This window comes from Phocoena phocoena, chromosome 4 (assembly GCF_963924675.1).
Source record: "Phocoena phocoena chromosome 4, mPhoPho1.1, whole genome shotgun sequence".
Taxonomy (NCBI): Eukaryota; Metazoa; Chordata; class Mammalia; order Artiodactyla; family Phocoenidae; genus Phocoena; species Phocoena phocoena.
Window position 1 is genome coordinate 135,048,966 of NC_089222.1, and position 24,283 is coordinate 135,073,248.

The 24,283-nt window shown below is 45.7% G+C and overlaps 1 protein-coding gene across 1 annotated transcript in view; it reads left to right on the forward strand.

Annotated features, from left to right (window-relative positions):
• Positions 1-609: 609 nt before the first annotated feature.
• IFNGR2 (interferon gamma receptor 2) overlaps positions 610-24,283 on the forward strand; it is a 34,301-nt gene continuing 10,627 nt past the window's right edge. The window contains exons 1-3 of the mRNA XM_065876669.1: positions 610-685; positions 15,482-15,614; positions 22,576-22,784. Coding sequence (XP_065732741.1) covers positions 610-685; positions 15,482-15,614; positions 22,576-22,784 — 418 coding nt within the window. The remainder of the gene's footprint in view (positions 686-15,481; positions 15,615-22,575; positions 22,785-24,283) is intronic.

The following is a 24,283-nucleotide window of genomic DNA, read 5'->3' on the forward strand; positions in this document are numbered from 1 at the left end:
CCTGGAATCAGGGAGCAGTGGGAGAAGACGGGGTGGGGTGAAGATGGAGGGCTCCGCGCGAGGCCCACCCAGGGCTTTGGGTTTCGAGCGGGTCTTTCCAGGAGGGTCGCAAGGCCCCCGAAGGTGGCGTCAGGCAGGGTTCCCTCTCCCCGCCCCCCCCCCCGCCCCCGTCCTCTGTGCCAGGCCCAGGCCTCGCTTCGGGAGACCCCGGCTCGGGGGGCCGCAGAGGCCGGGATCGGGCCGCGCTGGGCGCTTCGGCCGCGGGTAGACGGGGTGGGGTGGGGTGGGGTGGGGGGGCCGGGAGGCCCCGGGCCGCGGTTCCGGGAGCGCCGGCGCGAATGGGGGGCGCCGGGAAAATCCCCGCGGCGGGCGGGGCGCAGGAACTTGGCGGCCTCGCTGGGCGGGGCGCGGGCGCGGGCGCCGGGAGGGGCTGGCCTGGGCGCGGCGGCCGAGCCGGGCTCTCCAGCCGCCCTCTGGAAGAGGCAGGCCCCAGCGCCCTGCGCTCGCCATGGCCACCTAGGCGGCGACGTGAGCGGCTTGGCGACCCCGCGCCGGGGCCGGGCCGCGCCCAGAGCGCCGCTGAGGCCGCAGCGCCCAGAGCCCCGGGCCATGCGGCCGCCGCTTCTGTTACTGCTGCCGCTGCTGTTACTGCTCAGTAGCTGCGGCGCAGCGACGCCCCCGGCAGGTAAGCGGGGCCTGGGCCCCCCACCCACCCAGAGGCCGGCCGGAACCGTTGTCGCACGGGTGGGTGTCAGCGGGGAGCCCGGAGTAGGTGGGGTGCCCACGGGAACCCCGATAGGTTGGGGGGTAAACGGGGGTGTCCCTAGCGGCTGGGGTCCGCAGGGAACCTGGATCGGTTGAGGGGCTACAGGGCTGTCCCGATTGGGCGGGGTCCGCGGGGAGCCCGAAGTGGGTATGGAGTGGTAGGGGAGAATTCCGGGCAGTCTCGGGGCGTGGAGCTGGCGCAGCGGGAGGAGCCGCTGGACGCCGTTCGCCTCTCCCGGCGCCCTGGACATCGCTGGCAGGAAGGAGGGGCTCAAGCTGCCCCTGCCTGAATCTGGACACACTCTAGCTCCTTCTCTCCCACCCCCGCGCCGCCGCCCAAACACCAGCGCGGCCCGACTCCGAATGTCTCAAAATGAACAAAGGAAAAACCGAATCCAGGGCTCGAGGAAAGGCCGCCTCTGCGGGCCACAGAGTCTTCTCCTGGGCCGCCTGAACGTAGCCCCGTCTGGCACGTCCTCCCCAGTGGCCTGAGCAGGAAGCAGGTCCAAGCCTGCCTTCCTGGCAGCTGCGTGCCGTGGAGGCCAGCCACCGGCAGGGACCTCCGTCTTGGAGGTTGTGACTGTAACTCAGTCTTACTGTGGCCGGGTGTGTTTGATATCGGTGTGAAACCCCGATGGGGAACGGATAGATGGGGGGGGAAGGGGGCGGGGCGGGGCGGGGCTGCGCTCAGGGCAGGACCCAGAAATGTCGCGTTGCGGGTAAGGAGGTCGGTCAGCTGAACCAGACTGTTAATCCCAGCTCCGTTCCCATCTGGACGGCCGTTTACCTGAGATCGGCCATCTGTTTACCTCTGACACAAACTGACCATACTTATGAGCGAAAGAGAAGAACTACAAAAAAAGAGAGAAAGAGAAAACAATGACAAAGGTGGATGTGTGAGAACGTTCTGTGCATGTCCACGTGTTTGTGTTTTGCTGGGTTCTTTCCTGTAGAAATGCCGGTATCATAGATTGGGTAACACTTAAGAAGTTTCAAGAATTTAGAAGTTTCCTCCCACTTGAATTCTCAAGGTGTTGTTTGCGTTTGTTTCTTTTATCAGCATCCCTTGCTAAAGCCCTTAAATGCCATAGATCCTGGCTGAGGGGAGCCTTGCATATGGGGATGTGTGCGCCTGGTTAAATGGCTGTTTCCCCTGGGAGTCGGACAGATGGGTTTGAATCTCGACTCCGCTCCTCCCCAGCTTCAAGCCTTGAACAACCTATGTCTGCCCCTTCCCTGCTTCCTTCACATGAGATTTGGGCACTCGTAAAATGTTAGTAATTGCCCAAGGTGGTCCTAGGTCCATCTTTCTAGTGATTATCTTTGATTGTATTCTGCAAAAGTTTGGGTCTCTGTGATGCATTGGAAATAAACTGGTCCTTCACCACAGATCCTTTGCAAAGCAGCACCACATTATACTAATCTGTTTTTTGTGACTATTTGAAATTTTGCATAATAAACAATTGAAAACTAACCGGGATATTTTTAAGAGAAACTCTTTGTTGGTCAAAACACAAAGTGAAAAGATTAACGATTATATAACGGGTAGTAAGTAGAAAAATTTCCAGACTTCTCCATAATTTACAGGTGTCCTTCAGTAGTCACATAATTGCTTTTATGGTCAGAGGGGGGAAAAAATACAAGTACTGCAAACAAAATTTTTAAAGGGACACTTGCAATATCTACCCCTTCGAGTTGTTAGAAGGATAACATATGTAAAATACAGGACCTGACCCAATCTGTAGTAGGTGGTGCTTTAGATAGAAGCTAATCAAAGCATTAAAGTGCAGTAAGTCAACCCACTCTTTAGTAATTTAATTACCCGGATGTTGAAGAACTAAGGCTTCTATTTGTAATTGTCATAGCTGCTGCTTATTGTCTAGCAGATTGGAATGTCCTTAGGCCACAAAATTTTCTCACCATGACTTGCTGGCTTGAACATCCAAAGCTTCTCAGAGCTTAGAGACCACTGAGAAAAACCATAAATCCCCGACCACATAAAAACCATTGCAGATAAATGTGTATTAAGTAACTCCTGTTTGTCCATAATCTCAACGGTGGAAACTACTATGTAACTGGAATGTTTGGGGACAAACTCTATAAATGATAGTAATGTCCACCATTTATTGGGCTACTCTTTTTTTTTTTTTTTTTTTTTTTTTTACCGTACGCGGGCCTCTCACTGCCGTGGTCTCTCCCATTGTGGAGCACAGGCTCCGGACGCGCAGGCCCAGCGGCCATGGCTCACGGGCCCAGCCGCTCTGCGGCATGTGGGATCTTCCCGGACGGGGGCAGGAACCCGCGTCCCCTGCATCGGCAGGCGGACTCCCAACCACTGCGCCACTAGGGAAGCCCCTGGGCTACTCTTTTAACTCAGACAAGCTGTTAAGTGCTTTCTATGCATGATCTCTCCTAATTTCCTCACCCATATTTTGAAGTGGATAAGAGCCCCATTTTACTCCCTGGGAAACCAAACCATCCTTTATAGGAAGAGACAAATGGTCTAGGTAAATAAGCTGATGTCCAGTATTTGCAGTATACAGAGAGCAGCTTCCTGGTTATGGGTGAGGATTCAGGGAATGTCTTTTTGACTTCTCCTCATCTGCAGGGAGGTGAGATCATTGATGTTCATCATAATGACCCATCCATGGGAAGATTCTGAAGGGTGTTCGATTGTCAAGATTAAATGATTAGGGCTTCCCTGGTGGCGCAGTGGTTGAGAGTCCGCCTGCCGATGCAGGGGACGCGGGTTCGTGCCCCGGTCCGGGAAGATACCACATGCCGCGGAGCGGCTGGGCCCGTGAGCCATGGCCGCTGAGCCTGCGCGTCCGGAGCCTGTGCTCCGCAACGGGAGAGGCCACAGCAGTGAGAGGCCCGCGTAACGCAAAAAAAAAAAAAAAGATTAAATGATTAATTTTGATGTTAGCAGTACTTTATTTTATTATCTGTGTGTGATGTGTGTTTATCAAACTATGCTGTTAAGACCCAGGAGAGACTATTCTTAAAAATGTATAAAATCTCAAACACCTGGATCCAGGGTGGATCGGAGGTGGCCGGTTGGGGCAGGAAGGTGGAACAGAAGGAGCTGTGGTTGTGAGGTACAGAGGACACACTTGGCATCTCCCTAGGTTATCTCTTCTTACCATTAACAGTTAGTGAACCATTGCCCCAAAGACTGTGGAGAAGCAAGTAGAGTGGGGCTTTGTACACGCTACTTAGGACTGTGAGCTTTTATCCTGTAGGAGCTGGGGTGTCATTAAAGGCCTGGTGTCCACCTCCAGGGACTGTATTAGTTTCCTGTTGTTGCTGGAACGAATGACTACCAACTTGGCACCTCAAACATGTTCGCCGCCTAATTGGCCATCAGGCGATTTTGCTGTGAAAGATAAAATAACTGGTTGATAGTTTGGTTTCAAGCGGTTGAAATGTGTCAGCATTTCTTCCAGTTAGTGAAGTTACTGATGACTTCATCGAGCTGACCGATGATGATGATTTTGTTTCTGATTTTGAAACACACTACCTTGGAAGAGAAAGAGACCAACGGCCTTAAAGGTGCAGCGTTGAACCAACGCTTCCCATAGAACTAAACGTTTCTCAAGGGACATGTGACAATATGCCAAGACCACACAATAGTGTAGAGGCTCTCACAACGCAGTACAAAGCTCAGTTACAAACATGCATCCCAGTGTTCAGAAACTGACACCTCGCTTACTGAAATACGAAATCTTAGTGAAAAAGAGAAAGCATGAAACAAGTCAATAAGCAAGAAACAAAACAAAACAAAACAACATATAATATGATGAACGAAAGACTTTGAAGACAGGGGCTTTGTAAAGCCCACAAAATAAAATCAGTTGTTTGTGCAGTATTGCCATGCATCTACACACATTTTCAGTGGATTCAAATGTTTTGTATTTTGCAATAAAGTCTTCTAAGTTTTGTTATCACTTTTCATGTTTCATTATGTCTTATGCACTGTCTCTCTTTTATTTTTCATTATTTTACTTTTTAGAGCTAAATCGCCTTATGGCAAATTAGTTATTTGGCAAAAATGTTTGCGGTGAAAATGCTGTGGCAAAAATGTCTACGGCAACGAAGCTTATGTGAAGATGCCTAGAACCAAATTTAGTGTCTTACAGTTCAGGAGGTCAGCAGTCAGATGCAGCTTTCACTGGGCTAAAATCAAGGTGTTGTAGCAATGTGCTCCTTTCTGAGGGTTCTAGGGGAAGAATCACTTCCTTGCCTTTTCCAGCTTCTAGACAAACATCCTTGTGGTGACATCGGGTCCACCCAAATACTCCAGGATAATCTGTTTTTAGGTCTTCTGATTAGGACCCTAAATTTCTTTTTTTTTAATTTTTTTAACATCTTTATTGGAGTATAATTGCTTTACAATGGTGCGTTAGTTTCTGCTTTATAACAAAGTGAATCAGCCATACATATACATACATCCCCATATCTCCTCCCTCTTGCGTCTCCCTCCCTCCCACCCTCCCTATCCCACCCCTCTAGGTGGTCACAAAGCACCCAGCTGATCTCCCTGTGCTATGCGGCTGCTTGCCACTACCTATCTTTTTTACATTTGGTAGTGTATATATGTCCATGCCACTCTCTCACTTCGTCCCAGCTTACCCTTCCCCCTACCCATGTCCTCAAGTCCATTCTCTACATCTGCGTCTTTATTCCTGTCCCGCCCATAGGTTCTTCAGAAACATTTTTTTTTTTAGATTCCGTATATATATGTTAGCATACAGTATTTGTTTTTCTCTTTCTGACTTCCTTCACTCTGTGTGACAGTCTCTAGGTCCGTCCACCTCACTACAAATAACTCAGTTTCGTTTCTTTTTATGGATGAGTAATATTGCATTGTATATATGTGCCACATCTTCTTTATCCATTCATCTGTCGATGGACACTTAGGTTGCTCCCATGTCCTGGCTATTGTAAATAGAGCTGCAATGAACATTGTGGTACATGACTGTTTTTGAATTATGGTTTTCTCAGGGCATATGCCCAGTAGTGGGATTGCTGGGTCATATGGTAGTTCTATTTTTAGTTTTTCTGAGGAACCTCCATGCTGTTCTCCATAGTGGCTGTATCAGTTTACATTCCCACCAGCAGTGCAAGAGGGTTCCCTTTTCTCCACACGCTCTCCAGCATTTATTGTTTGTAGATTTTTTGATGATGGCCATTCTGACCGGTGTGAGATGATACCTCATTGTAGTTTTGATTTGCATTTCTCTAATGAGTAGTGATGTTGAGCATCCTTTCATGTGTTTGTTGGCAGTCTGTATATCTTCTTTGGAGAAATGTCTGTTTAGGTCTTCTGCCCATTTTTGGACTGGGTTGTTTGTTTGGGGTTTTTTTAAAACTAAATTTATTTATTTTACTTATTTTTTAGCTGTGCTGGGTCTTCGTTGCTTCATGTGGGCTTTCTCTAGTTGCGGTGAGCAGGGGCTACTCTTTGTTGCAGTGTGCAGGCTTCTCATCGCGGTGGCTTCTCTTGTTGCAGAGCACAGGCTCTAGGCAGACGGGCTTCAGTAGTTGTGGCACGCAGGCTCTATAGAGCAGGCTCGGTAATTGTGGCACACGGGCTTAGTTGCTCTGCGGCATGTGGGATCTTCCCAGACCAGGGCTCAAACCCATGTCCCCTGCATTGGCAGGCAGATTCTTAAGCACTGTGCCACCAGGGAAGGCCCGGTTGTTTGATATTGAGCTGCATGAGCTGCTTGTATATTTTGGAGGTTAATCCTTTGTCAGTTGCTTCATTTGAAAATATTTTCTCCCATTCTGAGGGTTGTCTTTTTGTCTTGTTTATGGTTTCCTTTGCTGTGCAAAAGCTTTTAAGTTTCATTAGGTCCCATTTGTTTATTTTTGTTTTTATTTCCATTTCTCTAGGAGGCAGGTCAAAAAGGATCTTGCTGTGATTTATGTAATAGAGTGTTCTGCCTATGTTTTCCTCTAAGAGTTTTATAGTGTCTGGCCTTACATTTAGGTCTTTAATCCATTTGGAGTTTATTCTTGTGAATGGCATTAGGGAGTGTTCTAATTTCATTCTTTTACATGAAGCTGTCCAGTTATCCCAGACCCACTTATTGAAGAGACTGTCTTTTCTCCATTGTATATTCTTGCCTCCTTTATCAAAGATAAGGTGACCATATGTGCGTGGCTTTATCTCTGGGCTTTCTCTCCTGTTCCATTGATCTATATTTCTGTTTTTGTGCCAGTACCTTATTGTCTTGATTACTGTAGCTTTGTAGTATAGTTTGAAGTCAGGGAGCCTGATTCCTCCAGGTCCGTTTTTCTTTCTCAGGATTGCTTTGTCTACTCGGGGTCTTTTGTGTTTCCATACAAATTGTGAAAGTTTTTGTTCTAGTTCTGTGAAAAATGCCATTGGTAGTTTAATAGAGATTGCATTGAATTTGTAGATTGCTTTGGGTAGTATAGTCATCTTCACAATGTTGATTCTTCCAATCCAAGAACATGGTATATCTCTTCATCTGTTTGTATCACCTTTAATTTCTTTCACCAGTGTCTTATAGTTTTCTGCATACAGGTCTTTTGTCTCCTTAGGTAGGTTTATTCCTAGGTATTTTATTCTTTTTGTTGCAGTGGTAAATGGGAGTGTTTCCTTAATTTCTCTTTCAGATTTTTCATCATTAGTGTATAGGAATGCAAGAGATTTCTGTGCATTAATTTTGTATCCTTCTACTTTACCAGATTCATTAATTAGCTCTAGTAGTTTTCTGGTATCATCTTTAGGATTCTCTATGTATAGTATCATGTCATCTGCAAACAGTGACAGTTTTACTTCAAATATGTTGAATAATAGTGGTGAGAGTGGGCAGCCTTGTCTTGTTCCTGATCTTAGTGGAAATGGTTTCAGTTTTTCACCATTGAGAGCAATGTTGACTGTGGGTTTGTCATATATGGCCTTTATTATGTTGAGGTAAGTTCCCTCTATGCCTACTTTCTGGAGGGTTTTTATCATAAATGGGTGTTAAATTTTGTCAGAAGCTTTTTCTGCATCTATTGACATGATCATATGGTTTTTCTCCTTCAATTTGTTAATATGGTTTATCACATTGATTGATTTGCATATATTGAAAAATCCTTGCATTCCTGGGATAAACCCCACTTGATCATGGTGTATGATCCTTTATATGTGCTGTTGGATACTGTTTGCTAGTATTTTGTTGAGGACTTTTGCATCTATGTTCATCAGTGATATTGGCCTGTAGTTTTCTTTTTTTGTGGCATCTTTGTCTGGTTTGGATATCAGGGTGATGGTGACCTTGTAGAATAAGTTTGGGAGTATTTCCTCCCTCTGCTGTATTTTGGAAGAGTTTGAGAAGGATAGGTGTTAGCTCTTCTCTAAATGTTTGATAGAATTTGCTTGTGAAGCCATCTGGTCCTGGGCTTTTGTTTGTTGGAAGCTTTTTAATCACAGTTTCAATTTCAGTGCTTGTGATTGGTCTGTTTATATTTTCTATTTCTTCCTGGTTCAGGTTGTCCATTTCTTCCAGGTTGTCCATTTTATTGGCATATAGTTGTTTGCAGTAAGCTCTCATGATCCTTTGTATTTTTGCAGTGTCAGTTGTTACTTCCCCTTTTTCATTTCTAATTCTATTGATTTGAGTCTTCTTCCTTTTTTTCTTGATGAGTCTGGCTAATGGTTTATCAATTTCGTTTATCTTCTCAAAGAACCAGCTTTTAGTTTTATTGATCTTTGCTATCATTTCCTTCATTTCATTTTCACTTTTTTCTGATCTGATCTTTATGATTTCTTTCCTTCTGCTAACTTTGGGGGTTTTTTTGTTCTTTCTCTAATTGCTTTAGGTGTAAGTTTACATTGTTTATTTGAGATGTTTCTTGTTTCTTGAGGTAGGATTGTATTGCTATACACTTCCCTCTTAGAACTGCTTTTGCTGCATCTCATAGGTTTTGGGTCATCATGTTTTCATTGTCATTTGTTTCTAGGTATTTTTTGATTTCCTCTTTGATTTCTTCAGTGATCTCTTGTTTATTTAGTAGTGTACTGTTTAGTCTCCATGTGTTTGGTTTTTTTACAGACTTTTCCTGTAATTGATATCTAGTCTCATAGTGTTGTGGTCAGAAAAGATACTTGATACAATTTCAGTTTTCTTAAATTTTCCAAGGCTTGATTTGTGACCCAAGATATGATCTATCCTGGAGAATGTTCCATGAGCACTTGAGAAGAAAGTGTAATCTGCTGTTTTTGGATAGAATGTCCTATGAATATCAATTAAGTCCATGTTGTTTAATGTATCATTTAAAGCTCGTGTTTCCTTATTTATTTTCATTTTGGATGATCTGTCCATTGGTAAAAGTGGGGTGTTAAAGTCCCCTACTATGATTGTGTTACTGTCAATTTCCCCTTTTATGGCTGTTAGCATTTGCCTTATGTATTATGGTGCTCCTATGTTGGGTGCATAAATATTTACAATTGTTATATTTTCCTCTTGGATTGATCCCTTGATCATTATGTAGTGTCCTTCTTTGTCTCTTGTATTAGTCTTTATTTTAAAGTCTATTTTGTCTGGTATGAGTATTGCTACTCCAGCTTTCTTTTGATTTCCATTTGCATGGAATATCTTTTTCCATCCCCTCACTTTCAGTCTGTATGTGTCCCTAGGTCTGAAGTGGGTCTCTTGTAGACAGCATCTGTATGGGTCTTGTTTCTGTATCCATCAGCCAGTCTATGTCTTTTGGTGGGAGCATTTAATCCATTTACATTTAAGGTAGTTATTGATATGAATGTTCCTATTACCATTTTCTTAATTCTTTTGGGCTTGTTATTGTAAGTGTTTTCCTTCTCTTGTGTTTCCTGCCTAGAGAAGTTTCTTTAGCATTTGTTGTAGAGCTGGTTTGGTGGTGCTGAATTCTCTTCGCTTTTGCTTGTCTGTAAAGATTTTAATTTCTCTATTGAATCTGAATGAGATCCTTGCTGTGTAGAGTAATCTTGGTTGTAGGTTTTTCCCTTTCATCATTTTAAATATGTCCTGTCACTCCCTTCTGGCTTGCAGAGTTTCTGCTGAAAGATCAGCTATTAACCTTATGGGGATTCCCTTGTATGTTAATTGTTGCTTTTCCCTTGCTGCTTTTAATCTTTTTTCTTTGAATTTAATTTTTGATAATTGTATTAATATGTGTCTTGGTGTGTTTCTCCTTGGATTTATCCTGTATGGGACTCTGCATTTCCTGGACTTTATTGACTATTTCCTTACCCATCTTAGGGAAGTTTTCAACTATAATCTCTTCAAATATTTTCTCAGTCCCTTTTTTTTCTCTTCTTCTTCTGGGACCCCTGTAATTCGAATGTTGGTGCGTTTAATGTTGTCCCAGTGGTCTCTGAGATTGTCCTCAACTCTTTTCATTCTTTTTTCTGCCCTGTGGTAGTCATTTCCAGTATTTTATCTTCCAGGTCACTTATCCGTTCTTCTGCCTCAGTTATTCTGCTATTAATTCCTTCTAGAGAATTTTTAATTTCATTGATTGTGTTGTTCATCATTGTTTGTTTGCTCTTTAGTTCTTCTAGGTCCTTGTTAAATGGTTTTTGTATTTTCTCCATTCTATTTCCAAGATTTTGGATCATCTTTAATATCATTACTGTGAATTCTTTTTCAGGTAGACAGCCTATTTCCTCTTCATTTGTTAGGTCTGGTGGGTTTTTCCCTTGCTTCTTCATCTGCTGTGTATTTCTCTGTCTTGTCATTTTGCCTAACTTACTGTGTTTGGGGTCTCCTTTTCGCAGGCTGCAGGTTCGTAGTTCCTGTTGTTTTTGGTGTCTGTCCCCAGTGGCTAAGGTTGGTTCAGTGGGTTGTGTAGGCTTCCTGGTGGAGGCGAGTGGTACCTATGTTTTGTTGGATGTGGCTGGATCTTGTCTTTCTGGTGGGCAGGACCACGTCTGGTGGTGTGTTTTGGGGTGCCTGTGATCCTATTATGATTTTAGGCAGCCTGTCTGCTAATGGGTGGGGTTGTGTGCCTGTCTTGCTAGTTGTTTGGCATGGGGTGTCCAGCACTGTAGCTTGCTGGTCGTTGAGTGGAGCTGGGTCTTAGCGTTGAGATGGAGATCTCTGGGATTGCTTTCGCTGTTTGATATTACGTGGAGCTGGGAGGTCTCTGGTGAACCAGTGTCCTGAGCTTGGCTCTCCCACCTCAGAGGCTCAGGCCTGACACATGGCCAAGCACCAAGACCCTGTCAGCAACACGGCTGTGCACGCCCCGTGTCCTCCTCAGAACCCTAAGTTTCATCCCCTCCCAAAGATATCTGTGTCCTGTGAATACATTAGGACACAGACATCTTTGGGAGGGGCCACTGTTCTGCCTACAGCAGGGTCAGACCATTGAATACAGTGATCTGCATGGGGCTGGGCCCCCTGTTGGTGATCACTGAAGGCAGGGTCTGGGTATCGGGTTGCGGCTCGCCACCTGCAGAAGCAGCCATCCATCAGATCACCCTGAAATGGGCACATTTTAAAAATCACACTTAGGCAGCAGTGTCTGGTTTGCCTTTCATTCGTGGTCCTGCATTTGCCCCTCACTCCATCTCTGGGAGAGATGGTATCATTTCATTATTCATGGGAAAACTGAGGCTCAGGTGGGGTCGTGGTAGGATCCCATGTCTCTAGGTGGCAGGATCAGGATTCCAGCCAAAGCCCTTTGTCCAGAAATTCTCTTCCCTTCCCACAGAGCCTTTGTCAACACTGTTGACAGAAGGTGCTATGGCCCTAAATATATTGACCCTTTAGAGCCATCCAGATAAGTCCATGGTCCAGAGTTGTACCCACTCCCTGCCTCAGCCACTGAGACCAGAGAAAAGGCAGGACTTACACATAAAGCAAGGAAGAGAAAGACTGAGATTAGCGTGGGTTTCGGGTGGACAAATGCAACACTGAGGACACAGAAACTGGCTACATAATCCCTGAAGCAACTCAGGCCGCTGGGCTACAAGCCACTCGCTCCCCAGATCCTGCGTGCCTGGTCCTCCAGGCACTGGGGATGAAACAGCCCCCAAGTGTGGCAACACCCAGCCCTCCTGGAGCTCACTGCTCTAGCGTTGCGTTGCGGGAGACTGTCAGGGAGCTGCTAGAAAGGAGGAGAGGAAACGATCACGTGGTGCTCGCACTGTTCTCAGCACCGCATGTGAAATTAACCCACTCGTTCCTCATAATAACCCTTTGAAGTCTGCACTGTTTTCTTTCCATTTCGCAGGGGAGGCAACCGGGCACAGAGAGGGAAACAGCTTGCTCAAGGTCCCGCAAAGAGCGCGTGGCTTTGAACCCAGGCAGTCAAGTTCTGGAATCCATGCCTCTCACCACCGGGGTGTAAACAAAGGACGCAGGTGGTGGGAAAGCTAGGAGAAAAGGAAAGCAGGGATCGGGAGTCCCCTGCCCTGGGCTTCGTAGGCAGGAAGCTGCTCTGATAAGGTGGCATCTGAGCAGAGACCTGAAGGGAGCAGGGGAGACAGCCTGGCACAGGGGGAGAGAAGGCTCCAGAGAAGGGCAGCAGCAAGGACAAGGCGAGGTGGGAGGGTTCCCGGCGCTTCCCAGGAACAAGGAGGAGGCCAGGGGAGGCCGTTGAGGGACGGGCCTCCTGAGAGGCGTGCAGGGCCGGGGCTGAAGCTGTTGGTGTTAATGAGTGGGCGGCCTCTGGTACTTCACTGTGAAATCTACAGCCGTAAGACTCATTTTCTTCTCTGAATGTGGTGAGACAGGGGAGTCCAAGAAACTCAAATACGAGAGCAAAACTGCAGGTCCTCTCTCCACACCTCAGTAAAATGAAAGTTGAAGAAAGCGGAAGACTCATCTGGAGACCCCAGCTTTTCCAGAAGGCTTTCTTCTGGTCCACGTGCCAGTTGGGGTGGAAGACTTCGCTGGTCCCCTGTCGCTCCCTTTCTCAGCTGAATGTTTAGACGGGGGAGAGGGTGCCAGGAGAAGGGCGGAGGGAGGGGGAACGCCTCTGGCCCCTCCCCAGAGATGGGGAGATGGGGAGGAGCCCTGGGGCAGGCCGAACAAGGGTCCCCAAAGGTGTCCACATCCTCATCCCCGGAACCTGTGACCACGTTATCTTACATGGCAAAAGGGATTTGGCAGACGTGATTAAATTAGGGGTCCTGAGCTGGGGAGATTATCCTGGATTGTCGGGCTCTGTGGGCCCAGTGCAATCACAAGGGTCCTTGGAAGATGGGAGAGGGAGGCAAGAGAGTCAGAACCAAAGAGACGGCAGCACAAGAAGGACTCAGCCCAGCATTGCCGGAGGCAGAGGCCATGAGCCAAAGAATGTGAGCAGCTTCTAGGCAAGGAAAAAGGCAAGCTTCCAGAAGGAACAGAGCCCTGCTGACACCTTGACATGGGCCCAGTGAGACCTACTGCAAACTTCTGACCTCCAGAGCTGAAAGAGCATAAATCTGGGTTGTTTTAAGACACTACATTGGGGTCATTTCTTTCAACATCAATAGGAAACTGGGGACTTCCCTGGTGGTGCAGTGGTTAAGAATCCACCTGCCAGTGCAGGGGACACGGGTTCGAGCCCTGGACCAGGAAGATCCCACATGCCACGGAGCAACTAAGCCCTTGCGCCACAACTACCAAGCCTGCACTCTAGACCCCGTGAGCCACAACTACTGAAGCCCGCACACGTAGAGCCCGTGCTCTGCAACAAGAGAAGCCACCGCAATGAGAAGCCCACGCACCACAACAAAGAATAGCCCCAGCTCGCCACAACTAGAGAAAGCCCGCATGCAATGAAAGTCCAATACAGCCAAAAATTAATTAATTAATTTTTTAAAACTAGGAAACTAATATAGACAGTAGAAGGTCTCCGGGATGCTCTGATGAGTGCCCAGCCCCAACCAAGCTCTCACCCCTGAGACCCTGCACATCCCTCCCTGGAAGGAGAACTTCATTTCTCAGCTCAGCTTTGGCATCCACTGGGCTATAGCAGCCACAGTGAGTGGGATGGGCCTGATCAGGAGACCAGCCTCCCGCCATGCTGCGCCTTTGGCCCAGCTTCCATGAGGCCTGGTATGAGTTGGCAGCAGTGCTGGTGAGCTGCTTGAATTAAGATCTAGAATGGAGGTCAGCCCAAGGTCATAGCTGTGAAGACAGTGGACATTCTGTAAGTAAACAAGTGGCCACAGACTCTAGGTAATGTACCTTTCAGAAGAAAGCAGCGGGCCAGGCTATCAGCTGATCTGGGCATCCTTCTTTAAGATTGGATGCATTTACTGAAATTGTGTGGTTTGAGTTTCCTGCTTTGAATTCTGGAACGGCATGTTTTTCAAACTTTACTTTCCGCCTCTGGGTGTTTCTCATTAATGTTTTTTTTTTTTTTTTTTTTTTTTTTTTTTTTTGTCTGCTGCGTCGGGTCTTTGTTGCTGTGCGCGGGCTTTCTCTAGTTGCAGCGAGCGGGGGCTACTCTTTGTTGCACAGGCTTCTCATTGCGGCGGCTTCTCTTGTTGCGGAGCACGGGCTCTAGGCATGCAGGCTTCAGTAGTTGCAGCACACAGGCCCTACAGCTCACGGGCTTCAGTAGTTGTGGCGTACAGGCTTAGTTGCTCTGTGGCATACGGGATCCTCCCGGACCAGGGATCAAACCCATGTCCCCTGCGTTGGCAGGCAGATACTTTACCACTGCGCCACCAGGGCAGTCCCCATTAATCTTTAAATCTCAGAGAAAGTCTATCATTACGGTCTGTTTTCTTACTAGAGCAAAGGCTCCCGTGAGGGCAGCCTCTAGCCCAATCCTGTAAAGCACCTGCTTGGAGTTGTGTCTCCCAGGTCACCCCGAAAAGGGGGATTCAGATCTTGGTGGCAGTTCCCTGGGGAATGTGTTATTCTATCGTTTGTAGTTCTCAGACTTCAGTGTGCATGAGAATCAGCTGGGGAGCTTGTTGAAAATGCAGAATTCCTGGTCTGGGGCGGAGCCTGGGAATCTGCATTTTAACTTCAGTGCTTGTGATGCTGGGGGGGTCTTTGAGAAACACAGTGACTCTGATGAAGCCCAGAAGACAAGTCCTCACCCTCCCAGGTGTCTGTGGGCTTTGCACGCCTGGTTTGGGGTATGTTTCTGTGTGTGTGTGCGCGCACCCATGTTTGTGGACGTTTACCAAACACTCCTTTGGTATAAGTCTGGGTCTAATGCATGTCAAGTGGTCATCAAGTTAATTTTCTCCACAGCCTTCTGCAGTCTACTGTTACTTATTCCTTACTCCTGACGAAGAAACAGAAGCCCGGGCTGTTAAGTTACCCACACTTACTAAACGTAAAACAGGCATTCTGGTTCAGCCAGACCCCATACCCAGGACCCATTCATAAGGACTGGAACCTGCAAGTGGAAAGGCATCCCCAAGCCCCCCTTTTTCCCACGGTCTGTGTCAGTGGTGCCGTCTTTAGTCAAAGGCTAAAGGAGTAGGGGAGAACGGGTAATACCAAAAACCGAGGCGTAATGGGAAGGAATCCAAAAGAGGGGATATATGTATATGTATGGCTGATTCATTTTGCTGTTCAGTAGAAACTAACACAGCATTGTAAAGCAACTATACTCTAATAGCAATTAGTTAAAAAAAAAAACCAAGGCATAGGAATGGTCTGGTAGAGTGCATTGGAATATTTTTGTAATCGATTTTTCTCCTCTTGACCCTCCCTTTCTCTCCCTCCTCTCCCCCCTTCTCTTATTCTCTGTCCCTGTCAAGACACCCCCTTCCAGCTGCCTGCTCCTCGAAACCTGAAGGTTCACCTGTACAACGCCCAGCAGGCTCTGAGCTGGGAGCCCGTGTCCCTGAACAATGACACAAGGCCGGTGGTCTACCAGGTGCAGTATAAATAGTAAGCGACATTTCTGTTGGCATTCTTACTGGGAGCTGGGGTTGGGAGCTTGTTACGGAACCTGAGGCCAGCTGCCTGTTCTTGCCTCTTGGCAGGATTGTAAGCAAATCCATGGGAAGCAGATAGTTCTCTTGTACTTTTTACATCTCCAAGGACAGAGATTTCACAACACCCCATGCATCTGAAGGCTGAAAGGACCCTGGCCATCAGAGAACTCAGCGGTCTAACCACATGAGTGCTTAGTTTGGTGAAAGCGGATTCCTCAGTTTCAAGAGAAGATGCATAAAAAGCCTTCCTGTCTTGAAAGGGCAAGAGGCATCTTTTGGTCTTCATCTCTTTCAAGTGTCAAAATCTGGTTTATTTAGGCTTGTGGGCCAAATTTAGTCTAATAAGGAAGTTATTCATCTAATGAACTATTAATTCTCAGTTTCTAAGCTGGTGTTCCATTTTGCATTTTTTTCCAGCCCCTCATTCTGTCTCTCACCTACTTTTCAAGCTTTTTTACAGTTTGCCATCACTTGATTTGCAGTATAGACACACAGGGGAAGAAGAAAGGCAAAATCCAAGTCCTTGTTTACCTTGTTAAATGAATTAAGTGGAGACTAAGTTAAAATTATTGTGTTGTGGGAATTCCCTTGCGGTCCAGTGGTTAGGACTCCACTCTTCCAATACACAGGGCGTGAGTTCAATCCCTGGTCGGGGAACAAAGATCCTGCATGCCACACGGTGCACACACACACAAAAAATTATCGGCTAAGTCACTTTTAGATTACTAAATAAGCAAAATTTTATAAAATAGGAATGCTAGGGGCTTCCCTGGTGGCGCAGTGCTTGAGAGTCCGCCTGCCGATGCAGGGGACACAGGTTCATGCCCCGGTCCGGGAAGATCCCACATGCCGCGGAGCGGCTGGGCCCGTGAGCTGTGGCCGCTGAGCCTGCGCGTCCGGAGCCTGTGCTCCGCAACGGGAGAGGCCACAACGGTGAGAGGCCCGCGTACCGCAAAAAAAAAAAAAAAAAGGAATGCTCAGTGCTTTTGAGAATGTAGCTGGTGGATACAGTGCTGGATCAGGATCAGTTATGAGCACAGCCCCCTTAGAAAATAATTCTACTCTTCACTTACAATCGTAGGGATGTCCATGTTACTTTTATCCTAGGCAGACAATACGACCCCCCCATCAGGAAAAAAAACAAACTTATATTCATGAAGATATACTGATACATTGAAGTGTCTATTCATGTCCATTAGCCGGAAGGTGGCAAACTGTGTCAAGTTTTAACTTATGGATGAACCCTTAGGTGACCAGTAAAAAGGGTAGTTATGTGTCACATGACAGCAGGTGCAACTGTATGCGACATGGAATGAGTCTGTGGTCAAGAGCAGGCAGGCAATGTAGAAAAATTACAGATGGTTAATTTGTTAGAGGAGTAGTTTCCAGATGACTTCGTTTTCATCATGAACTGTCCATTGTAACAATACTTGCTTAACAAAAATAAATTCTGAACTGGGATTTGAGTACTATCTCTGGATCGCATTTATCTATTTCTTAAGTGATTATAAATTACAAACATGATCATCTGTAATAAAAGGACCAGTCCATGAGGACCGGCTACATAATTTGCGGGGCCTGGTGCAAAATGAAAACATAGGGCCCCTTGTGCAAAAACTATTGGGAATTTCAGGGTGGTAAAGCAGAGCTTCAAACCAGGTGCCCTCCTAGGAGTACAGCTTTGTGCCACTGCGCAGGTCACATGCCCGTGAAGCTGGTCCTGCTCGGCATTGAGTAAACATGGTATCCTAGAGCCACACAAGAAGATTTCAGTAAGGGGAAGTTACAGCTGATCTGTTGACTAGCATTCCTTAGCCTTGACTGGGGAAGTACATTTGTGGGTTGACAGAGCACCTCTAAATATTAGAAGTATTTGTTAAAGCCTTTGACAGTTTCACATCACAGACCAACCTGTTTCACTGTGTTTTCTATTCGGAAAGCATTTTGTAGATATTTTATCAGGTTAGAGGTTGGTTTGGGATGTGATGTGTTGAATGTGAATGTCCCTATTTGTAAAAGCTGAGGGGGTCACTGAAAACTCAAACAGAAGCTAATTTTGTTTTCTTTTCCAATTACAGATTTGATCTTGGAAGAGGGCCTTTGCTTTTTTTGTTGGTTTGTTTCTAGGTACTTTCACATGTTTAGGACATTTTAGTTACATTAAATAATTTAATTTTGAGGCTCCTGGGACTTAAAAGTTTCCATTCTGTTTCTCTCCAGTAAAACATCACTATAATTATAAATAAACGTGCCTCTGTTTTTTGACAGTCACAGTAGCAAAGGCAAAATTACATAGAGCACTTTGTGGGCAAATTTTAAGTTTAAATCAGAAGTTGCAGATCATGTGGCCTAAAGTCTGTGTTTGGTCACAGTGTTTAATTTTTTTTTTCCAATTAGTGCCAACATTTAAACATCTGGAGATTTCACTTAAAAAAAAAAAAAGAACCGAATTTCTGTTTTTTTCTTGAAAATAAAAACAGGCAGACAGCAGGGCCCTTTCTAGGTCACACCCCACTTGCCCAGTCTTCCCAATGCATTTTTTAAATGTCATTGTTTTATAATTTTAATAGCAATACATTTTCTTTATAGAAAATGTGGAAAATCCAGAAAAGTAAAAAGAATAAAATTAAAACAACCTGCTGTCCAAGAAAAATCACTATTCTCATTTTAGTGTATTTCTCTCTAGACATTTTTTTCTAAATACATGCAGTTGTTTGCAAATGTGCCAGCATGTGTGTAAGACTGAAACAAAACTGGGGTTATGCTTCTGGGTCCTGTTTCCTTTTTTTCTTTCCTTTTAACTTAATGTAGTTAAGCATGTAGCCACTTTTTTCATACAGTTATTTCTGTGTGAACATTTTTATTCTATGTTCTGTTATATGATGTATCACTCAGGATTTTTTAAACTTTTCCTCACTCACGAGTGGTATAAATAGTTGACAGTTTGTGACTGTTATAAGTAATGTCCTCAAACATAAACTGTGTCGGATTGTTTTCTTACATTTCTGGACGATGACTTGCTGGGTTCAAAGGGAAAAAACTTCATCATTTTTGGAAGTGATGTAACAGAGGCTGGACAGTGAAATCATTGGTTGCCCAGGTGTTTAACAGACATTTAGATGGTGGTTACTAGGCACCAGGCCCTGATCCAGGCACTTTCCTGGTGTCCACTGTTTCAACTGTCAGGACAACCCTGAGAGTCAGATGCTATAGCTCATCCCATCTTATAGATAAGAAGACTGAGGAACAGAGAAGTGAGGTAACTGGGATTTGAACCCAGGTAATCTGGCCCCAGAGTCCACGTGTTTAATCATTATGCTGTTCTCCCTCTCATGATGAGGTTGCTTTCAAAATTAGGTAAAAGGGACAGAGGCCATCCACATGAGTACATTGCCAGGAGCCAGGGCTACTTGCTGGGTAAGGCTCAGACTGGCTGATTCAACATAAGCCTGGGCAAGAGGGTGGGAGTCCAGACCAGACATGGGGCAGTGCCATGCTCGTGAGGCTGTGTCCATTTCATTATCCATTTAAATGGGGCCCACAGCACCTTATTTTTACCCTTTGCAATTAGACGGGGAGGCCACCTTCCAGAACTCCACTTCTCCCCACCCCCACAAACTGCTGACCTTCATGTGTCAGCTCTCATTTAAATTTGGATGGCTTGTGCCCTTTTAAACACCTTTTTTGAGAAACACTTTTAAAAAGTAGTTCTGAAATTCAACGGATTTCTGTGTATTGATTTTGTAACCTGCAGCTTTACCGAATTCAATGATGAGCTCTAGTAGTTTTCTGGTAGCGTCTTTAGGATTTTCTATGTATAGTATCATGTCATCTGCAAACAGTGACAGTTTTAACTTCTTTTCGAATTTGGATTCCTTTTATTTCTTTTTCTTCCCTGATTGGCTAGGACTTCCAAAACAATGTTGAATAAAAGTGGCAAGAGTGGAGCTCCTTGCCTTGTTCCTGACCTTAGAGGAAATGCTTTCAGCTTTTCACCCTTGAGTCTGATGTTAGCTGTAGGTTTGTCATATGTGGCCTTTATGATGTTGAGGCAGGTTCCCTCTATGCCCACTTTCTGGAGAGTTTTTATCATAAATGGGTGTTGAATTTTCTCAAAAGCTTTTTCTACATCTATTGAAATGATCATGTGGTTTTTATTGTTCAATTTGTTGATATGGTGGATCACACTGATTGATTTGCGCATATTGAAGAACCCTTGCATCCCTGGGATAAATCCGAAAGGGGCAAGCTTGGAGGTGAGGGGAGGAGATGGAACATGGGTGGTCAGTTCCCTGGCAAATCAGGGAGAGGGCCTTTTGCCCCAGTTCAACAGCTGGGATTGCCCCAGTTCAACAGCCCTTGTGAAGCACACCACCCCCAGACTGAGAGGGGGTGCCTGTGGTTTGTGGTCCCTTTCCCCATTAGGGCCTGTGACCCCAGGGCGTGGTGGTATGTGAGTATGGTGGGCATCTTCTGTGGAATCCCTGGCCACACATCTTGATGTGGCTTTCATCTGGTCACCTGCCACATTAGCAGAAGATAAGCCTCCAGGCAGGGTCAGAGGTACACTTAGAAGCACACGTGTTGTGTGAGAGCTGGTGGCCGTGACCCCCCAGCCTCATTTCTCCTGTCTCCCCTGGCCTTGCTTTCCAGGCCAGAGTTGCTGTCCAGGGCACAGCCTGTCCCTAGAGGGGACAGTGCCTGCTGCCGCACTACTGAGGCTTCTAGAGCTACCTCCCTGCCTTTTCTCAAGTCAGTCACCTAAGGACAGAGCTCAGAGTCAGCGAGTAGAATCCCACGTGGGCAGGTGGCATTGGGACTCTGGGGAATGCATTCTCACTTACAAGGATGCATGGCCTTACATTTGGCAAAGTTTTCATGTGGCCAAGACTCTCTTTAAATGGGCAGCTATGAGGTAAAAACAAACTCTACACCAGCAGGAAGTATGGGTATGGTTTGTATGAACACAGTATCATTCCTAAGACATAGGCTACAGAGGCTGAGTTTGAAGCATTAAAATCAACTGTAGAACAAAACGGCAGAAAATGTTTGCAAATCATATATCTGATAAGGAACTTGTATCCAGAATGTATAAAGAACTCTTACAACTCAAAATTAAAAGGCAAATAACCCAATTAAAATACAGACAAAGGACTTGAGTAGACAGTTCTCCAAAGAAGATATGCAAATAGCCAATAAGCATGTGAAAAGATACTCAACATCATTAGTCACCAGGGAAAATACAGCCACTTGGATGGCTACAATAAAAAAGGCATGGGCTTCCCTGGTGGTGCTGTGGTTAAGAATCCACCTGCCAGGGCTTCCCTGGTGGCGCAGTGGTTGAGAGTCCGCCTGCTGATGCAGGGGACACGGGTTCGTGCCCCGGTCCGGGAAGATCCCACATTCCGCGGAGCAGCTGGGCTCGTGAGCCATGGCCGCTGAGCCTGCGCATCCGGAGCCTGTCCTCCGCAACGGGAGAGGCCACAACAGTGAGAGGCCCACGTACCGCAAAAATAAAATAAAATAAAACTACCTAATTTGGAAACTTTAAAAAAAAAAAAAAAAAGAATCCACCTGCCAATGCAGGGAACACGGGTTCGAGCCCTGGTCCAGGAAGATCCCACATGCCGCGGAGCAACTAAGCCTTCGTGCCACAACTACTGAGCCTGCGCTCTAGAGCCTGCAAGCCACAACTACTGAGCCTGTGTACTACAACTACTGAAGCCCGCGCGCCTAGAGCCCTTGCTCCGCAACAAGAGAAGCCACCGCAATGAGAAGCCTGCGCACCGCAATGAAGAGTAGCCCCTGCTCGCCGCAACTAGAGAAAGCCCGTGCGCAGCAACAAAGACCCAATGCAGCCAAAAATAAATAAATAAATTTAAAAAATAAAATAAAATAAAAAAGGCATAATAACAAGTGTTGGTGACGTTAAGGAGAAATTGGAACCCTCATACGTTGTGGGTGGGAATGTAAAATGGTGCAGCTACTTCGGAAATCAGTTAAAAATAGAGTTACCATATGACCCGGCAAGTCCACTCCTAGGTATACACCCCACAGAACTGAACATAAGTTCACAAAGAAATGTACACATGAATATTCTTAGCATTATTCACAATAGCCAAAAAGTGGAGACAACCCAGGTGCCCATCAGCAGATCAGTGGATAAACTAAATGTGGTATGTACATACAATGGGACATTATTTGGTCATAAGAAGGGATGAAGTACTGATACATGCTACAACACGTATCACGCTTGAAAACATACTAAGTAAAACAGGCCAAGTGAAGGGCACTCGTCACAAAAGACCACATAGTTTATGATTGTATTTCTATGAAATGTCCAGAACAGGCAAATCCATAGAGATAGAAAGTAGATCAGTGGTACCGTAGGGCTTGGGGGGTGGAGGAAGTGGAGAGCGACTGCTGTAGGTGCAGGGGTTTTTAGGGGATGATGAATGTGTTCTGAAATGGATTGTACTGAGGCTGCACGACAGTGTGAATTTACTGAAATCCATTGAACTGTACACTTTAAATGGGGGTAGTGTATGGTATGTGAGCAATGTCTCAATCAAAAACATCGAATTAAAATCTCATCTCTGGGGCTTCCCTGGTGGCGCAGTGGTTGAGAGTCCGCCTGCTGATGCAGGGGACGCGGGTTCGTGCCCCGGTCCGGGAAGATCCCACATGGCGCGGAGCGGCTGGGCCCGTGAGCCACGGCCGCTGAGCCTGCGCGTCCGGAGCCTGTGCTCCGCAACGGGAGAGGCCACAGCAGTGAGAGGCCCGCGTACCGCAAAAAAAAAAATAAAAAAATAAAATATAAATATAAATAAATAAATAAAAACTCATCTCTGGGGAAACTTAATATGTGATCAAAGAGAGACTTGTGCAAAGTAAAATCCTTCTTCCCTTTGCAGCAGCACTAGTAGTACCTGGTATGACGTCAACAGAAAAGACAGCAGGGTGGATTGTACGAACCTCACCGGGACAGAGTGCAACTTTACCGCAAATAGCCTCTCGGAGGGCTTCCCACGGCATTTCAACATCACTTTACGCCTCCGAGCTAAGCTGGGGGACCTCGTCTCTGCCTGGGTAAAGGCGCCTTGGTTCGAACACTATCGGAATGGTAAGACGACTTGGGTACAAACTTCCTTCAACGTTTGCAGGTTTTCTTCACTTTCCTCTTCGCTGAGCGGTACTGACTCCCCGCCCCTCCGTCCTGCCTCTCACCCTAAATAACCAGCACCCAGGTGGGTATGATGGTCAAACCCGAGTACTGACCACGGAAGCTGGGGCTAGGGGAGGGTGATTTGCTAGGCCTGGGAGTTGTCAAACCGCAGCCCGCAGGTCAAATCCCGCCCACCAACCGGTTTTTGTAAAGTTTTATCGGAAAGAAAATGTGTTATATATGTACAATGGAATGCCACTCAGCCATAAAAAAGAATGAAATAATGCCATTTGCAGCAACACGGTTGGACCTAGAGATTATCATACTAAGTGAAGTAAGTCAGAGGAAGAAATATTGTATGATATCACTTACATGGGGAATCTAAAAACATGATACAAATGAACCTATTTACAAAACAGAAACAGACTCACAGACATAGAGAACAAACTTATGGTTACCCAAGTCGAAAGGGGGCGAGGGATAAATTTGGAGTATGGGATTAAGATATACACACTACTATATATAAAATAGATAAACAACAAGGACCTACTGTATAGCACAGGGAACTTATAATAACCTATAATGGAAAAGAATCTGAAAAAGAATACATGTATAACTGAATCACTTTGCTGTACACCTGAAACTAATACAATATTGTAAATCAACTATACTTCAATTTAAAAAAAAAAAGTTTTATCGGAATGCAGTTTCCCCATCTTTTCATATACTGTCTATGGCTGCTTCCAAGCTGCAACAGGCGAGCTGAGTAGTCGCAACAGGGGCTGCGTGACCAGTCAGAGCCTCAGTTCACTCTGGTGCTTTACTGAGAAAGTTTGCTAACCTCTGTGCTGGAGGGAATACTAGCATATTGGCTTCACTGATCACTGTTACATGGCACAACTTCTTTTACGTTCAGGAAGGATTTTAGTTCAGCCTTGAACAGTACCTGGCACATAGGAGAAAATATCTGTGGAACGATTGAATGAACAGATATGCTCCCAGATGTTGGAAGGGAGCATGAGAGTCGTCAGACACTAGTTTATAGATGTGTTCCTTCAATTATTCATTTTTCACATGGTCAGCCGTGCCTAATGTTTCTCCGGTCTCTATGCAAACACAAAGTGTGGAACTTTGTGGGATCCTGATTCAAATTAAACAGAGGTATAAGACAATTGGGGAAATGTGATCACTGTCTAGATCTTTGATGATTTATAAAGCAATTGTTGCTAATATACTTTAGGTGTTGTAATGGTATTTTGTTATGTTTTTTTAAAAAGGCGGGGAGTCTGGTCTTTTCAAGATACATACTGAAGTATTTACAGATGCAATGATGTAATGTCTGAGATTCCTTCAAAATAATCCAGAGAGTGGGAGGGGCAAGGTGGTCCTTACGAGGTGGATGGGCACAGGAGAAACAAAACTTGTCAGGGCTTGATGGTTGCTTTAAAGTTGGGTGA